The sequence below is a fragment of the Centruroides vittatus genome, unplaced genomic scaffold, assembly GCF_030686945.1.
Source record: "Centruroides vittatus isolate TY-2023 unplaced genomic scaffold, ASM3068694v2 contig_1049, whole genome shotgun sequence".
Lineage (NCBI taxonomy): Eukaryota > Metazoa > Arthropoda > Arachnida > Scorpiones > Buthidae > Centruroides > Centruroides vittatus.
Window position 1 is genome coordinate 521,576 of NW_027120677.1, and position 18,764 is coordinate 540,339.

The window sequence follows — 18,764 nt, forward strand, 5'->3', positions numbered from 1 at the left end:
GGAAGGTCATTGGAAGGTGGATGGTGGCGCTTCCAATGACGGCACACCACCGCTCTGCAGTTAAATTATTTCTGTAATGTAACGTTTTCGGTTAGCTTTACTAACCCTCTTCGGGATCGACAAAAAACCGTTAGGAAATAACGACCTTTTTGTCGATTGTGTGATTCAAATTTAATTACGTAAAGATAGTTCGATTATGTTTAACGCAGAAAATCGAGAATATTGTGCCAGGCAAACTTCATAAATGCGAATGACTTTTGGCCATCTAATGCCAAAAGTTATTTACAGATTGAGATTTCGAGAACCGCCTGCTGCTCGTGATTGGAAAACTGATTTTACGGCAAAATACTGTGTTGTGCATTCAATTTTTTCAATGATTTAGTAGTTTTATAATTTAGTAAAATGAATCTTTTCTGAAAGCATTCTTTATTAAAACTCCAATTGAAAAAAAAAATTAAGAGAAGTGTAATTAGTACCAAATGCAATTTTAAATATACTGTACGAAACTACTTGCACGTTCAGTATGATTCAATTTAAGCAATTACATATTCGTAAAGCAAAATTTTTGTTACGACTGCTGTTCCGTGGGTCTAACGAGTATGTCGTTGATATCCACGTGTTCGGGCATTTCTAACACGTGTAAAACTGTCTTGGCTATGTCGTCGGCTTGAAGGCACCTTAGTCCTTTGTATTTTTCTTTACCGAGTTCTGGATTTTCAATCATTCTTCCCCAGAATTCCGTTTCTACCATACCCGGGCTGATACACTGAAACGAAATAAAAGTAAATCAGTTTTAAGAACACCGAAAGTGAGATCTTGTAGAGTGATTTAGATTATGACTAATACAGATCCAATAGTGAGATTCGTCGGACTTTCGCTCGTAAGAATCTGCAATATGGATCTACAATAGTTTCCAAAATTATCTGAGTTCTGAACACAATTCCACATTTGTAGTCTTACGCCATGGCTTTGTGATAATTTATGAAAATATTTATTCTTTCCAACTAACGGCAATGTATTCCGGTGGCGTAGCTAGGATTCTCCTGGCCCCGAAATAATTTTTCGGGTCTTTTTTTCGTGATTTTGTGGCCCCCATGGGCCTATCGTTTTCCATGGGCCCGGTGCGGACCGCACCTACCGCACCCCCTAGCTACGCCACTGATGTATTCAAATACCGAAATTGTGACTTTTCACTTGTCCATTTACGTGTCGTTTCTGTGCATATTATACACAACTTCAGTTGTGTATAATATGTACAGAAACTCGGGAAAATTCGCCGTTCGTTCATTAAGACGGAGCCGTAGCTATGGTGGCACATATTACGTCTTGGCTACTAAGCTGAGCCCCTCACAGTCACTTTCAATACGCTGTATATATAATACAGAATATGCTTTCTCTTTCATCACATAAACTTATCCTATCGTTGTTTAATTTTTGCACTTCTTAATTCGTCCGAATTCTATTTCGATTTTATTTAAAAAGTGTTAAAAATCACTTACGCAAACTCTAATTTTGCTTTTTTCGGCTCTTAATTCTTGGCGTAATCCTTCGGCTAATGCTCTCACCATATGTTTAGTTCCAGCATAAAAATTGGTGCCACGTAACCCGGTCACTCGGTATGCGGACATACTAAATTAGAAAATGTAATAAAGGGATATAAATATAAATATTAATGACACGAGGAGGATTAAAAATTGCTTAATTAGCATAATTACCTGCTAATGTGTATGATCTGCCCGTCCTCGATGCCTTTTTCTCGCATTAGTTTGATTGCTTCTCGAGTACAAATGCATAAAGCTAATACGTTAACCTATACGACAATTTCTTGTTAAAAGGTAGTGTATAATAATAGATTAATTTGAACTCAATACACCATCAGTATTTAGCTCAAGGTTATAATTTGAGGTAAACCCAGGTTGAGCACGAGAAAAAAATAAAAAAACATTAAACGCGCAGTAACTTAAGTGACTTTAAATGCTAATTTGAATGATATTTGAGTAAGATTTATACCTCATAGTTCAGTTGTAATAGAGCATTAATCTCGATGTTAGAAAAATTTTGGTCTACCCTGTTTATAGTACAAGAAATGCACGAAAAATTTGGGGCCTTTCGCTTAATATTTTACACAGATCGATGTTACCTCGCACCAGAAGTTTATTTGTTTAAACGTTATATTTTAAAAGAAATTAATCTTTGATGTATCAGAGCTAATTCTTCAAAGTATTGAAATTTACGTGTTGTACATTCTCTGAAGATTATTGTAAGAAATCGCTTCAGTTAAAGGAAAAACTTACTTGTAATAATTCCCTCCATTTTTCGGTCGAACCGTTCATTAAAGGGCACACGAAGGACAAACCAGCATTGTTAATGCATACATCAATTCGGCCGAAACGTTTCCGAATTTCTTCAAACATACCCAAAATCTCCGAGTCGTTGTTTAAATCGCATCTAAAATTCGTGTTTTTTTTTAAAGAAATAAACGAATTAATGAAAGAAAATCATGGGTACGTTGTATATTTTAGAAATATTCTATATTTTATTCTTATAAACACACTAAAACTCACGAAATTTCCTTCACTTTAATATTTATTAATTACACAATTTAATAAAATCTCACTATAGACAATCTCCATCTTTAGCTTGAGCTGTGTTGAATATGACTGATTTTTTTCCATAAATAACCGTTATTACTTTCTTTTCTTCGTAACTACACACTTAAAAACAACTTACTTGATAGGTAATAGTTCTCCCGGAGAGAGACTTGCTAGCTCTTCGGCTATTTTCTTAATGGCATCCACATTTCTGGCACAACCCACGACTTTCATCCCATTTTTCACCAATTCTTTACAAATAGATGCGCCGATTCCTGCTGACGCTCCCGTTACAAGAGCTACTCTATTCATCCAACGATCCATATTTCCTATTCGCAAATAAAAAAAACTATGTTACAGATTTATCTAGAAACATTTTTGCGATAAGGATAACACAAACTGTTCTAAAAGTTTATCATCCAATACGATAAAAAGTTACGAACTAGCTGATAAGTACAGTACAACAGTTACCAACAGAACTCGTACCATTTCTGAAGTGTATTGGAAGAGAACAGCCTTGAAAACGTACCGATACGCGAATTAATCAAAAAAGTGTCTACAGATGTCGTTTGAAATAAAGCCCAAAATTTATATTTTACCACAATTGCTATCTACGATTGTTCGTGATAACGGCGCCATTTTCTTTCTGGTCATCGTAGGTTTAACGTTATTTCGTACTTCGTGCATTTTGAAATTTATATTATTTTAATAATAAAAATGGTTTTCGAGAAATTAATATTTTTATTTGTTTTCTTAATGTAACAGTAAGTAATATCCTTACCTTATGCCTTTTACTTTTCGTTCCCAAAACAGTTCTTTTTATTTTAATCTCTCGTGGACTAGTACTTTCGTGAAAGTTAATAAAAATAATTATCGTAAAGACTGCCACCGACGATGTTCTGTCTTGTAATAAAAGACATGAATATTCGCCTTTCTCACGATCTATCAGATTGATGCGAGAGGTTAAGATCGTATGGGGGTAGCGGTACTGGACCCAGAGACTCATGCGGACACGTATTTACCATACAATTTGCGTTTAATGAATTAACAGATAGGTTCTTACAATACAAGATAACAAGGGTCTCTGCCAGTGACAGGATTCCTCGATGGGGTCGGGATGTATAATACAGTGGCGTAGCGAACATAACTGGCGCCCGATACTTTATTGGCGCCCCTTTCCCCCTCCAGAAGCACATATAGTTTGTCTTGGAGACCATTTGGGCCCCCCTCTGAGAGTGGCGCCCGGTGCATGATACTACGCTACTGGGATAAAAACGCATTTTATCGTGCAGACCACCCCATGTCCTTGAAGACACGGGTTTTTATACAATTTTGTCCCAAATTCTGATTTTTGGTTTGTCCGAACTGTTGGTTTACCGCATTTCTATTGGTCCCCGCGCTGTTACAACGGACGCGATTCGGGCCTGGAGTATTGATCACCCTCTATCTCCCCCCGACGGGTAGGGTTACGTTCTTTCTCGAAAACTGTCCCGTAAATAACAGAAAATGTTTTTCTTTCCTTTCGGAGAGGACACAGCTGTGTCCCCGCACGGCCCCCTCCGAAAAAGCGTTTGTTTTTTCGCTTTAGATCCGGTGTCGGGTGACCGTAAAAGCTTCTATCGGTATCACTCCTTCTCTCTCCCTCACCATCTACGACCGAGAATGTGACAATTAAATTCTACAGCACCCAATTTCTCCGTTTCCCCGGCTCCGTTTACAGGAATAAATCACCCGTTTATTGACGCCGGTTCGACCGTCCGTCTCTCTTATCGTCGGTGAGGTCCCCCACCTCTCATAAAACGGAGAGAACAAAGCTTAAATGCAATTTTTTTTTGTTTGTTTTTTAATTTTATCAGTGGCGTGCCGTCATTGGAAGCGATGGAAGCGCCGATTCCACCTTCCAATGACTTTCCCTTGAATTTTATAAAATATAAATTTTCATATTTTAACGTACTTTGAATTAATTAAAATTAATATTTTATTATAACTGCATTATGTATCTTTTACAAATTTCTATACTACATGTGAAAAAAAAAACGATAAGATTGCTATTGTATATTCGAATAATTCGGTGGCGGAAGGAATGTCGAAACCGGGTCAGTCTCCAATCAGCCAGATTATATAGGCATTAGCACATGCGGTTTACAGTGCACCAACCTCACCCGGTTTAGCTGGTGGATGCTTCACACATAAAGCTTCTAACTTTATATCCCGGACCGGTTGTGGGCTGTTTAGCCGCCTGCCTGCTAGATATTCGGCCGCTCTCGCCCGATTACGTGAATCACGAGTAGACTAGATCAACGGCGGGCAACCCCGGCCCGCGGGCCAGCTACGGCTCGCGAAAAGTTTCTATCCGGCCCGCGAGATCTTTAATAGATTATTAAATTGGAAAAATAACTAATTAATAGTTAATTTTCCAATTCTTTGTAATTTTCGAAAACGATAAGAGAAATAAATGTAGTAATTAACTTTTTATTTATTTATTTCATATTTGCAGACTAAAAAAATTACGAGTCACAAAAAGGCGTCAATTAACTACTACGGCCCGCGGAAAAACGTAAAATTTATTCTGGCCCGTGTTATAAAAAAGGTTGCCCACTCTAGACTAGATTTATAACTTAACCCAACCGATAGGAGTTTACTGGCATGTTTTTATGATAGTTCTGTATAGTTGACGGGAGTTTAAAAAAAATCCATTAAAATATTTGATACATTTATTCCGCTCTCCCATCTTATATTACTTACGGGTTTCGATGTTAAACCGGTGATATTACGATTATAGTATGTCCCATCTGTAAGGGAATGCAGAAAAAACGTGTACAATTCTTGTATAATGTTAAAAAATTAACTGTTACTTTGGCATCATTATTTACAACCAAATTTAATGAATGAGACGTACAATGGTACAAAAAAAGCTCTAGAATTTATTTTCCTTAAATGTACGATCTAAGTATCGGTTGTCATAAAAATTTCTTTCCACTTTTTTCCCAAGACTACAGATATTCGAGTACAAAGTAACTGGTTTCGAGTTATTTCTACTAAGAAGTAGTTAAATAATTAAGAGATTAGGGAATGGTGACATAAGTAAAACCCTGCTGACTTAAACAAAAGCTTAACCGAAGCAATTACTAGTTCAGTACAGTGGGGAACTGATTTCCGTGTATACCTGGTACTAAAACGAATTGCAGTAGTTAGAAAACAAATGACTATTAAGTTTAACATATTTACATCTATGGTGAGAAACGTTTAAAATTTACAACGGCCCTGTCGCGTCCTTTGAGATATACTAGTGATGCGACAAAAGAGGCATTTGACATTGACCGGTATCGGCACCCTCGGGATTTGTCACGCATGCATTCACTGTACACCTACCAAAATCGTCTCTGTTTCCATTCGTGAGCCACTCGCAGGGAGCAATTTTAACTCAGTGGATTGTTTAAATATTTAAAAATAAACAATATTTTATGTTATTTTTATATCATCCACAAGAGCCGAATTATCGGGCTAGAGTTGGCTATAATAAATAAATAATTAATAAGACAATTTGGCACTAGAGCTCGGCGTTAGGCGCCATCTCTTACTAAACTTAATAATTATAATTAAATTAAATAAATAATTTTAATAATTTGGAACTGGAGGAAAAGAAATCGGCCCGAAGCGGGACTCGAACCCGCAACTTCTGCTATCCGTGCAGACACGTTACCAGTTACGCTACCCGGACCTTCGGTCCGATCGCCTCCTCCAGTATATATAAGCTAACACGACGACCATTGACGGTCATTACAATGCCGGCTGGGGACACATCAAGTGCCCACGTCATGACCGTCAATGGTCGTCGTGTTAGCTTATATATACTGGAGGAGGCGATCGGACCGAAGGTCCGGGTAGCGTAACTGGTAACGTGTCTGCACGGATAGCAGAAGTTGCGGGTTCGAGTCCCGCTTCGGGCCGATTTCTTTTCCTCCAGTTCCAAATTATTAAAATTATTTATTTAATTTAATTATAATTATTAAGTTTAGTAAGAGATGGCGCCTAACGCCGAGCTCTAGTGCCAAATTGTCTTATTAATTATTTATTTATTATAGCCAACTCTAGCCCGATAATTCGGCTCTTGTGGATGTGTAGCTTTGTAACGGGTTAGTCGTTATTTATTTATGTTATTTTTATATACGTTTCTTCGCAAAAGTATATTCATACAATTGAATATTTTGTACCAGGTATGTATAATTGTATATCCATCACAAATTTTATTTTACTAAGTAAGTTTTAATAATTTTATTTTTAATTTTAGCCCTTATATCATGGCTAGCGATTTAAACTGTAATTGTGATATTGAAAATTTACTTTAAAAAAGTTTTGGCTCAAGACAATATAATGAAAAAGAAGCCATTATTAAAAGAGAAAGACCAACGCCTAAATTAAATATAAGTACTTCGACAAAAAAATTTGTTCGACATTTTCACGATAAAATTTATCAAGACGTAAAATGGCTTTGTGGATGCATAAAAATGCAAAAATTGTTTTGTTGGCCTTGCCTATTATTTTCAAATGAAATTAGTGTGTGGAATAAGAATGGCTTTGACGATTTAAATAATTTGAGTAAAGCTAGAAAAAGACACGAAAATCGTAAATGTCACATCGATTCTTTCGTAAAATTGAAGCAATTTGGAAATCAAAATAGAATAGAATTTAACATTAGTAAACAATATAAAATTAATATTGAAAATTATAACAAGATAGTTACGGCTAATAGATATATTGTATCTAAATTAATAGATATTACATGCTTTTTAGCAAAGCAAGAATTGGCATTTAGAGGGCATAGGGAATGTATTGAATCTAATAACAGAGGTAATTATATTGAACTCGTTTCTTTATTAAGTACGTCAGATAATCAATTAAAAATGCATTTAGAGAAGTCTACAGTTTTTACTGGCTTATCGAACAAAATTCAAAATGAGCTCGTTAATTCGTTAGGAAACGTTTTATTGCAAGAAATTAAAAAAGAAATTGAAAACGCAAAATTTGTTGCTATAATTGTAGATGAAACAACGGACATTAGCCACAGAGCCCAGATGTCGACTGTATTTCGTTACGTGAAAGAAAACGGTAACGTCGAAGAAAGATTTGTGGGCTTTACTGATGCGAGTGAGAACAGAGACGCAAATTCGTTATTCACTCACATTAAGAGTTACTTAGACGAATTTCAATGCACTAAAAAATTAGTGGCACAAACATACGACGGTGCTGCCGTAATGGCCGGACAACATAATGGTGTCCGAGCTAAAATTAAAGAAATATCCAAACATGCTATTTTCGTACACTGTTATGCTCACAGATTGAACCTAGTTTTCTCTCAATCTGTTGGATATATAAAAGAATGTAAAATATTTTTTCAAACTATGACAGGATTTTCTTCATTTTTTTCTAAATCTTCTAAAAGATCTCACGCCTTAGATCTAGAAGTCAATAAGCGTTTTCCTTCAGCCACACCTATTAGATGGAATTACAATAGCAGGATTGTAAACTGCGTTATGGAGTATAAAGAAGAATTAAAACTTTTGTTGTTGAATATGGTTGAAAGTCCAGAACAATGGGATTCTGATACTACAATTGCCGCAAGAGGATTATACCATTATTTAATAGATTTTGATTTTCACTTTTTATTACTAGTTTTTCATCAAATATTTGCACATTCAGATATCCTTTTTGATATATTACAAAAAAAAATTTTAATATAGCATATTGTATTACTAGAATAAATCACTTTATTGATTTTTTACGACAGAAAAGAAATGATTTTGATTTGATTTGGGACGCTTTGAAAAAAGATGAAACTTTTTTAGAAATTCAACCAAAAAGAGGAATGAGACATACTGATATTGAGTCTAAAAAGGATTTATATAGACGTCTGTTTTATGAAATAATGGATACATTGATACAAAATTGTATTGACAGATTTGCCGACATAAAATCTCTAGAATTTTTATCACTTTTAGATTTTAATAATTTTAAATATTATGAAAAACAATTTCCCGAAGAGAGTTTTAATGCTTTACGTAAATTTTATGGAGAATTTTTTAATTTATGTAAATTACGTAGTGAATTGCAATATTTATATTCGTGTCCGGACTATATTGGCAAGTCACTCTTAGACATAAAAAATATTATAATTAATGATGACCTAAACAAAGACGTACTAATAGAATTATATGGTTTAATATCATTAATTTTTACAATACCATCTACCAGTGCGTCTGTTGAGCGTAGTTTTTCAACAATGAAGCGAATTCATACATTCGCCAGGAACACTCAGTCGGAGGAAAGATTGTCGTCGCTAGCGTTGCTTTCTATAGAAAAAGAACTTTTAAATACGTTGATGGAATCAACGACGAGTGACTTTTATGATAAAGTAATTAACGACTTTGCGGGAAAACATCGCCGAATAGAGTTAATTTATAGAAAATAAAAAAAAGAAACAAGTTTTTCTATAATTGTATTATGTATGTATTATTTGTATTTTAGAATTAAAGTACATAAATTGTTTATTTTTGTCATTCGCACGTACGAATGGACCCTAGACCATCACTGACGCGCAATTAACTGATTGCCCCTGAAAGTCGGCTTCTTACAGAAACACAGCTTCCCTATCATCAAATGTCACGGCACGCCACTGAATTTTATATTGAAGCGGTAGGAAAAATACAATAACAAAATAGTTCTAATCACTTTGAGAAAATGGGTTGTGAGCCGTTTTGAAGTAATTTCATTGGCCGATTTTGATAGCAAATGGCAAAGGATCTGCTAAGAGGCAAAACGAGAGGGGACCGCTCTATCTCCTCATCAACATTGTACCTATGCCGCTTCACCACGCCCGAACGGTTGCGAATTCTTTATTTCTGATTGCAACGGACCCGTGTACAGGGCAGGAGCTTTATTTTGATACCTGAACCATGTTTGTACCCTCGCCGTTCTCTCAAACGAAGCTGGACAATATCTGAAGCTTACCAAATTAATATATAGGTAAAATAATTTTATATTATATTTATATTTTTGATAATCGACATGACCGAAATCTCTATGCATTTCCTGATGCCAAAATTTGACAGAAGAGGGAGTTACTGTGAAAAGTATAAAAGCGAGGTCTGTAGACCTTGTATAAAAGCTAAAAACTAATGTAAGTTAACCATTATGTTATTACGTAGAAAGCTAACATTATTATAAATATTAACAATTAAATCATATGAAAACAAACTTACCAAATTTTCAAATAAACAGTTTTTATCAACGAATAAATCGCGTTATTTGTAAACAATGATGATGCACGTGTCTCCCTCACGCGTGTGTCTTTGCTATCAGTAAACGACGACACGTCTCCCCCGGGATAGTTTTGTCACGTGATCTAGAGTACCCACGAACACAGCTACTATTTAACGATTATCTATATAAAATGATCAATAATTAAACGTTTCGGAATAAATAATTAACAATAAACATTAAAAGTACACGTCAAATTTTATTTTGGAGTTGATTTTATTAATTCATAAGCGAAAAATATTAATTTTTATAAACCATGTTTGGTTAATGTTACCTTAGGTGCCAAGATGGTGGCTCGTCTCTGATTCCAGCAAGGAAACAGTGGGACGCACGTTCTAACCTAACCTATTCTAATAAATTACCATAATTATTAGCTACCAAATTATTAGAATAGGTTAGGTTAGAACGTGCGTCCCACTTGCTGGAATCAGAGACGAGCCGCCATATTGGCACCTAAGGTAACATTAACCCCGTGGTTACTTATATTAATATAACATCCCGATCATCCGTGATAATTAGTGAACGGAAAACACGGATAATTCTTACATCTTTTTGTATCATTTAACATCCATAATATCAATTAGAACCAAGTGAAATAATCTGAGATCAATTATTTAGGATTATAAAAAAATGTTTTTTTTTGGACTAAATTATATTGATGGTAAAGTGGTCTGTATAATAATATCATTAATATCAACATGTTTTGGCATTTTCAATACATTCAGAACAGTTTCTGCAACATTTTCAGGTTGAAGCGAGTTTCTGCTTTCATAAAACTCTTGGGCAATTTCTGTACTTTCAACCATTCTTGATATAAATTCTGTTTTCACTAGAGCGGGACTAATGCACTACAATAAAACATGCATATAAACATATCAAAATATATTACAGTATATATCAATTATATTCTATCGGTGTTATAAAATGATTTCTATAAACCGAGCTATAAAAAGTTAAACACTGAAAACTTACACAAACTCTTATTTTACTTTTCTCCTCTCTTAATTCTTGTCTTAATCCTTCTGCCAATGCATTTACCATATGCTTTGTTCCGCAATAAAAACTCGATCCAAATGGCGTAATAACTTTACATCCAAGCACGCTAACGAAAAGTTTATCGAGGCTTTGTATGAATTTATTTAATAAAGTTTTTTTTTTAACAAATAATGTTATACTATTTGGTATATTTGAGTATGTAAAAAACATAACCAAATAAAAATTATGGAGCAAACATTTTGTTTTAGTTTACACCAGCTATTGTTGTTATAATGGTGGATGTATGGGGACACTTTGGTTAAAAGAGTAGAGGGGTTGATTTACCTAAATGTTTACAAATAAAAACACAAGTACCATTTTTTTAATTTGGTATCAATGATAACCTATTGGTATTTTTTTTTTAAATTTGGGAAGTCCTCCCTGCTTTATCTATCCTTAAATTAAGGATGAGTTAAGCTTTTAGATAATACTTAAAATTTAGATTTTAAATATCTCCAAAGTTGTTATAGCTGAATAATTCTTTAATTTGTGGACCTGATTTGAATCAGGTCTTAATTAAAAATCCAGACTTAACATGGCAATTAATTTAGAGTTGTTGTGAAAGAGAAAGGTTCTCAAATGTACCTTATAACAATTGAAATTCTAAATTAGCTATGGGGAATAATGTAATGGCTTCCAATTACATATATGAAAGATCAACTCTAGAAGAACAGGAGAAAAAATTAAGATTTTATGCAAAAATAATGGGAAGAATAAAGACAACTTTTAACTAGCACATTTTATGTTTTATCATAAATAACACAGCTATTTTCTACACAAAAAAGAAATATGATAAATATTCTAATATGATTTCTGGATCTGGATTATAAGGAAATTATCCAGTATTAATACATATACAGTATATATTTTTCCCTTTTTTGAATTGATTTTATTTGTATATGTTATATCTATTAGAGATGACTGGGGTGTCTAAGCTATTTATTCTCAGCCAGACTTTGTCTGGGATATGTTTTCATATAGAAGCAACATTTTGGTATTGGAAATAGTTACTTGTAGCAAATGCTGACTTTATAGCCAACAGCATTGATAAAAATGATTCACAATAGAAGCATTCTTTGTTCAAGATAATGATTCCATCATTGATTATATTTTGAACATTTCAATGAGGGATACTACTGATGCGAACATGTTTTATTACAAGTGACAATAAAATGTAGAACTTATTCTCTGTGGGAATATATAGAATGGCTCTTGCAACACCATCAGACATCACTCCTACACATATTTGAGCTAGAATTGCCAATTTAAACTAAAAAATCTATTTAACAAGGAAATAAATAATATGATTATTTTCATTATAATTGTTATGCATTTTAATATATAATATATAAAGTAAAAAATATTATATTAACTATTTATATGTCTTACATAAGAGAATAATTACTGTGCATAATGTATTTTATGTAAGTTAATTATTTTCATCAAGTTTATGGAATACAATATAAAATTTTCCTGTGGTAAGTATAGGAAATAAAAGAAAATTCAGTCTTTGCATTAACATATCTATTTACATATCTATTAACAAATAATTTTTTATAGAAAAAACTACAAAGTATTTGTTACATCTTTATTTCTAATTGATAAAGAAATTTCAAATAATTTTTGTTTTTATTTTAAATATATAATTACCTGCTGATATGTATTATCTGTCCATCATCTATTTCTTTTTCTTTCATCAGTTTTATTGCTTCACGGGTACAAATACACAAAGCCAAGACGTTAACCTAATAAAATACCATTGCAATAACTGATTTTTTAATGTTATAAATTATATAATTCTATTAGAAATATAAAATTACTTCAATAAACAGTGGGGTGTTTCAGCAAATCCAAGACTTGGTATATGCAATTCAATAGAATGACAGTAAGTCATTTTTCTGACTATTAATTTTTTTCTCTATAAGTTTATGTATGTTTGCTTAGAAGGTGAAAATGATCATATGTAGCATAATATACAATATCAGGACTTAAATGGAAAAAAATTAAGAATTTTTAAAGACATTCAGACATTTGATTATAGAAAAAAAAGGGATTATAGATGGGCTTACAGAGTCGCTATAAAATTCCATGTCTAAAGGACTAAGGAGGATTTAACTAGTTTAACTAACAATAAAGAACAAAGCACAAAAGAACGTAATATATAGAAATAAAGTAATTAAAAAGTAAAATAATTATAGGATATAAGAGGAGTTTTACGTTTAAAAGTAGAGAGAGACCACGATACAAGAACGACTGTCTAGACTAGCGGTTTCAATTAGCAGGTCAAACTGCGCATAAGTCGTACTTAGGGGGAGCCACAAATATTTTGTATATTCCATATATACAAAAGGAAGCCCTATTTCTATCATTTATAAGGGACCGTTCAGGTATTTTGTCGTAAAAAATTTACCTCTTTTTGATCCTCTTCTCTATCATCACCAGTTATCAGAAATCAAAGTATCTTCACCCCCAGGTATGTCATTAGTTCAGACATTTAAACCAAAATACGCAAAAATATTTTTAGGTAATTCTGTGATGACTGGAGAGAAAAATAAACGACGGATGAAATGTTACGTCATCAAAGACTCATTTCCCTCCTCCATCGTCAGCAATTGTCAGACGTAAACGAATCCACCGTCCCATAAACTGTTGATATAATTCTTAAATGGTCGCTCAGTGATGTGTCAAATATGTTCGGTCAGGTGGCCTAACCCGTAGATTTGGCACCACTGGTCTATACCATCAAAGAAAGACGGAAACTAGGTCCGGCTCCGTCTCAATTTTATTGCGATTCGACTGTCGAATAGCGATGGAATTGAGGCACAGCCGGAAAGAAAGAAGCGATCCTTGCACTTATTAGGTGCAGAAGAGGCCATCCTTGTAATGTACATGCCGAATCGACATCGATTGCATTGTTCTTGTGTTTTGTTCGTTTATCGCGCCTATTTTTCGTTTAGGGGCGTTAAGTCCCATCAGAAAGCACCGACGTAGTAAACATAACTTTTGTATTACTAATTATTATAAAATGGCAAAGGGCTTAAATTTTTAGGGTGGAGATGAGTTTCATAGAAATTGTAAATGCTAATAAGTAAACTCTTCATTAAGTCCGATCCTACCCGAGATATCACACGTCTCTCTCTCTCTCCAATCCTTGGCCTTTAACCACCAAAATTTAATATCATTAATGTCACTTATATACAAGATACCATGCCAAATTTTGTTTCTTAATTAATTGAAATACTGTACTGAGAAAAACTGACAACGAAAATTACCGCGCATTTTTGATAAATTAATTTAAATACAATTAGTTGTAAATTAATAATATACAGTAGAGCGTCGAAAAGTGGAACCAATTGGGAACTGGGGTCCTTCCAGTTAATGATTTGTTCCAGTTTCCGACTTTGTACGAAAAAATACATTAACCTGTCCGATGTTCAAATTTTTCTCCGTTGCGTATCGCTTCCTGTTGAATTTTTCTCCGTTGCGTGTCGCTTCGTGTTGAATTTTCGTCGATTTTAAGCCTAACGAAAATTTTTATAATAATCATCGAGGCTATCGTATCGTTAAAAATTATTTCTGCATTTTGTACAAACAAAATAAATATATTAAAGAATATAAAAAACATGAAAATTATACTTTAGAAGTAAATTTAGTATCAAAAACATTCGATTCAGCACGACACAGTCCGACTGAAAATCGTTCCACTTTCTGGCCATTCCACTTACCGACGTTCCACTTATCGACGCTCTACTGTATATATATATATATATCAGTAAAATTGAGGTCACATTAATTAACTATTGGGTAATACGTACAAAAATGCTGCAACAGAGGAAAAAACACATTTTCTTAATAAATATTAATCATACAAGAGTATGTATATACAGTATATATACTCTTACTCAATAGTATTACCCAATAGTTAATTAATGTGACCTCAATTGTACTGATATCAATATAATGCTATGTTTCCTGTGTTCTTTACATCACTAAACAAAAACTAGTTCATATTTTGCCATTAATAGTTTCTATGTTCTAGCATAACAGTTTATATCAGTGCCGTAACTACAATTGCGCAGTGGTGAGGCCGAACTAGGACCCAGAGCCAACAGGGATTCGAACGTGTCAAGAGAAAAGCCTACTATCAATTCCTTTGATCATGGATCGCAAGCTATTTTTGTTCGGCATATTCTTTTTTTTCAGTCAAAGGTTAAAGGCTATTTGGGGGGCGGGTGCAATTCCCATCTTTTATGGCGAGAGTGGGTTGGGAGGGGAGTGGCCTGCATTATATTTTCTAACCATAGTTCGAAGTGAAGTTATTTCACCTTTGGTTTATATGTTTATATAAGGGACCAGACATTCTGTATTGTATGGGATCGCGCACACGTTTCGTATTTTGATCTCCAAATCATGTTCTAAAAGGTTTTGTGGAGACGCTGAAATGCCCCACATTCCTGGAGTTTCCAGAAAAATGTTTTGTATTTCAGATTTTCGGCGATTTCCCCTTTTTAGAACCTCAGTTCATTTTAAAAGCTCGAATATCTGTAAATAAACAGTGACATACACTAGATGTAGTGTACCTTATTACGTAGTCGGAAAGATGGTTGTTTGCAAACGAAAACAAAAAACATCGTACCGGTACCATGTATCACTACAGATGTGGTTTGCCGGGACAAATAATAGTATAAACACTTATTATTTATTATTAACATTGCAAAATACATTTGCAATTCAGCTCCGTGGCGTTTTCTGAATTTCTGCCGGAAAACAAACCACTGTTGCGAAAGAGGCATTCCTATGAAAAGTACTTACACTAAGCTATTTAAACATGGTCGAAGGTGGCAACCTACAGTTCTGAGGGATCAGGGATCGATCCGTCAGTATTCGATCCCGGAGGTTATTTTTCGGGTTGTGGTCCGTCCGAATATGTTCTTCGTCACCCGGCAGCTCATTGTGTACCTGGCCGAACCAACAACTGACTTAGTAAAGAGGTCCTCTTAGTGCCCACAAGACGAAAAGAGTTAACGAGAAAAGCTATCGAGAATTGTTCCAGCATATGTGTGAAGTGAATTAATAGAATAAAATTCTTTTGAATTTGCTGTTTACCAATAAATTACGGTCTTCCTATTTTTATCTATGACATACGCAAGCGATTCGGTATGAAGGATGGGCGATGACGCGGGAACAGGAGAGAGAGAACGTTTTCTGTGTACCAAAATCTAGTCAGTTTAGGTTATTTAACTTCACTAGTATCAGTTAATAGCAAATAGCGCGCTAATAGTAAAGTTAGCGAGCTATTCTAACTAACAAGAACGTACGCTAAACAAGCTACTTATTATCTAGAACCATCCAACACTACTTACGTCTAGAAGATTTCTCCAATGATCCGTGTTACCACTCATTAAGGGACAGTTTTTAGAGAGACCAGCATTATTAATGCATACATCGATTCGTCCATAATGTTTTTTAATTTCTTGAAACATGTGCAAGATTTCCAATTCGTTAGTTAAATCACATCTAGAACAATCCTCAATTAGAATAAAAAGCATGTAGATTTATACCAGAAATTCAGAATGACTTACTTTATGGGTAACAATTCACCATGAGTAAAAGACGACAATTCTTCGGCTATTTTTTCGATGGCATCTACATTTCTAGCGCAACCAACGACTTTCATCCCATTTCTTACCAATCCTTTACAAATGGAGGCACCTATACCCGTAGAAGCACCCGTAACTAAGGCTACTCTATCTACCCAGCGATCCATGTATAAAGCAGAATTTCAGAAACGCCTAATGGAATTAAATAATAATTAAACTTAATGTTATTTAATACATAACTAATTATTAATGGATGTAAATTTTATTACCAACCTAAATTTTTATTTATGAATTAAAACGAGAAGAAAGCCTTACCCTTGTTACTAATAGTTGTACAGTACAATCTGTCGATAATATACAAGAGAGGATATCTAATTAAACTCTACAACCTCCTGCAACCTTTGTGATTAATAGTTAATCACGTGTTTTGGATTAACAATCACTTGTAGCACGTCTGTATTACGTACTATGTAGTACATGTACTGTACAGTACATCGTCTATAGCCACCTCTACATTCTTTTTACCTCAATAAATTTGAAATTATCAATTGTCATTGAATTTCTTTTTGCAACGAAATACGGTATTTTATTCCCACCATTGTCCTTGAAACTACCACCTTCAGTGGTAGTTTCGAGGACAGTCAGCAAAACAGAATGGAATTTGCTGTGTCATTAGTTGGCGTGATTTGAATGGTACTTGGCGAATTTATTTGTCTCAATCAACTGTCTTTGAGATTCCATTAGCGTGGTCAGAACTGCGGCAATATTAGGATCCAGTTGCGAAGTAGGTGCAGGAAATTGTGATATATCGGTGCGATTATTTGGGGTTTCAACTTGTTTTTGTAACAGTTGGATTTGTTTTAATAATTCCGCACTGTCAGGAATTATTTTAGCATCATCATCTTTGTCATTTGATTGTATCCTAAAAGTAACGAGTTCCTGCTGTTTTCTTTTTGTATTATCATCTACAATGCGAGAAATTAAAGTCTTTGCTTCCAGCAAGAGAAAGTTGCCACAAACGTAAATCAGCTTTCAACTGGGCGACAGTAAAATGTTTTATTTCTTCTGGCGTTAAAGAGTTCAACTCGTCGTTTATGGTTGTCACGATTCTGAAGCAAAGTCTTCAACTTTCATCGGAAATGCGAATTTATAACAAAATGCTCGCGTTGATAGGCGACCGATCTTGGCGAGAAACGTCTGAACAGTGTCAGGCTTACGTAACAGCGAACAAATTTTAACGTTAAAGGGATTCTTTTTTACTTATAATTTACAATATTAGTAATAATCTACTTCTTCGAATTTATAACTTCTATGAATTGATATCTTCTGTTTAATACATTTGAACAAAACTAAACTCTTGATTATTGTTCGTTGTTAATGGCGACAGGTGAAACGAAGCAGAGGCGGCGTAAGGCGTGGGCGACGTGGGCCACCGCCTACGGCCTCGCGGTCCGAGGGGCCTCGCGCCTCGAAGGTTTATGCATTACTTAAAAGCCGTGGACGCAACGAAAAAAATGTACTCGTCATAAAACGATAAATATATTGACATATCAAATTTATTTTTATTTAGTCTAGCAACATCTGCTGGCGATGCGTTGCTATCGCGGGGAATCCCCGCCAGCCGGAGCTGGGGATTTCCCATTCTGTTTGTTTACGTTACTTTCACGCTGGATTCGAAAAATGCTTGTCTGACGCTCGTCAGTTTATTGAGAATAGCAGTTATGAACTGCCAAAAGACTTTAAAAATGAAGGGTAGCCAAAAAGAAAAGGATGTTCGATTATGAAGGCAGCGATCAACCTATACAGTCTCCCAAAATCCGGTACGAAACAGATTTTTTAACACCGTGATTGATTCTATAAGAAGCAATATGGATTCGAGATTTACGTCTTTAAATCAACATTTTGAAAATTTTTGTTTTCTCTATGATCTAAGCGAGTTTAAAAAATATTCCAAAAGAGCAAATATTAAAAAACTATCAAAATGTACACCCAGTCCCGCGAGTGGGTGAAAGTAGTGACTTCCAACCTTACGAATCATATGAACAATTACAAACAATGATCCCAAATTTACCCAACTTCATTAAAGATGTGAAACAGCTCCAATTCATAACAGAAAATAACTTGAAAGAAATTTACTCAAATATTTACATTGTCGTTCGAATTTTGTTAATAATACCGGTAAGTACTGCCTACGCTGAAAGGAGCTTTTCAAAATTAAAAC

General features: G+C 34.4%; 1 protein-coding gene and 1 long non-coding RNA gene across 2 annotated transcripts; both read right to left on the minus strand.

Annotated features, from left to right (window-relative positions):
- Positions 1 to 409: 409 nt before the first annotated feature.
- Positions 410 to 16,876, minus strand: LOC136970493 (uncharacterized). The gene is made up of 12 exons (XM_067264943.1): positions 16,859 to 16,876; positions 16,526 to 16,735; positions 16,307 to 16,460; positions 12,594 to 12,688; positions 10,881 to 11,010; positions 10,562 to 10,756; positions 3,078 to 3,132; positions 2,731 to 2,920; positions 2,295 to 2,448; positions 1,716 to 1,810; positions 1,500 to 1,629; positions 410 to 766 (listed from the first exon to the last, which is right to left on the minus strand). Exons 2-12 carry the CDS (start codon positions 16,708 to 16,710, stop codon positions 569 to 571), a joined length of 1,581 nt encoding a protein of 526 aa, XP_067121044.1. The 5' UTR covers positions 16,711 to 16,735; positions 16,859 to 16,876; the 3' UTR covers positions 410 to 568.
- Positions 8,789 to 9,963, minus strand: LOC136970730 (uncharacterized). The gene is made up of 2 exons (XR_010880023.1): positions 9,851 to 9,963; positions 8,789 to 8,941 (listed from the first exon to the last, which is right to left on the minus strand). It is a non-coding gene; the product is annotated as an uncharacterized lncRNA (long non-coding RNA).
- Positions 16,877 to 18,764: the final 1,888 nt, after the last annotated feature.

Excerpts from the sequence above, each read along its gene's own strand:
- LOC136970493 (XM_067264943.1), bottom strand. The coding sequence starts at position 16,710 with ATGGATCGCTGGGTAGATAGAGTAGCCTTAGTTACGGGTGCTTCTACG. Across the intron at positions 1,811-2,294 it reads AATGGAGGGAATTATTACAA|GTTAACGTATTAGCTTTATG; the intron begins GTAAGTTTTTCC and ends ATTGTCGTATAG. Across the intron at positions 1,630-1,715 it reads CAGATCATACACATTAGCAG|TATGTCCGCATACCGAGTGA; the intron begins GTAATTATGCTA and ends TTTCTAATTTAG.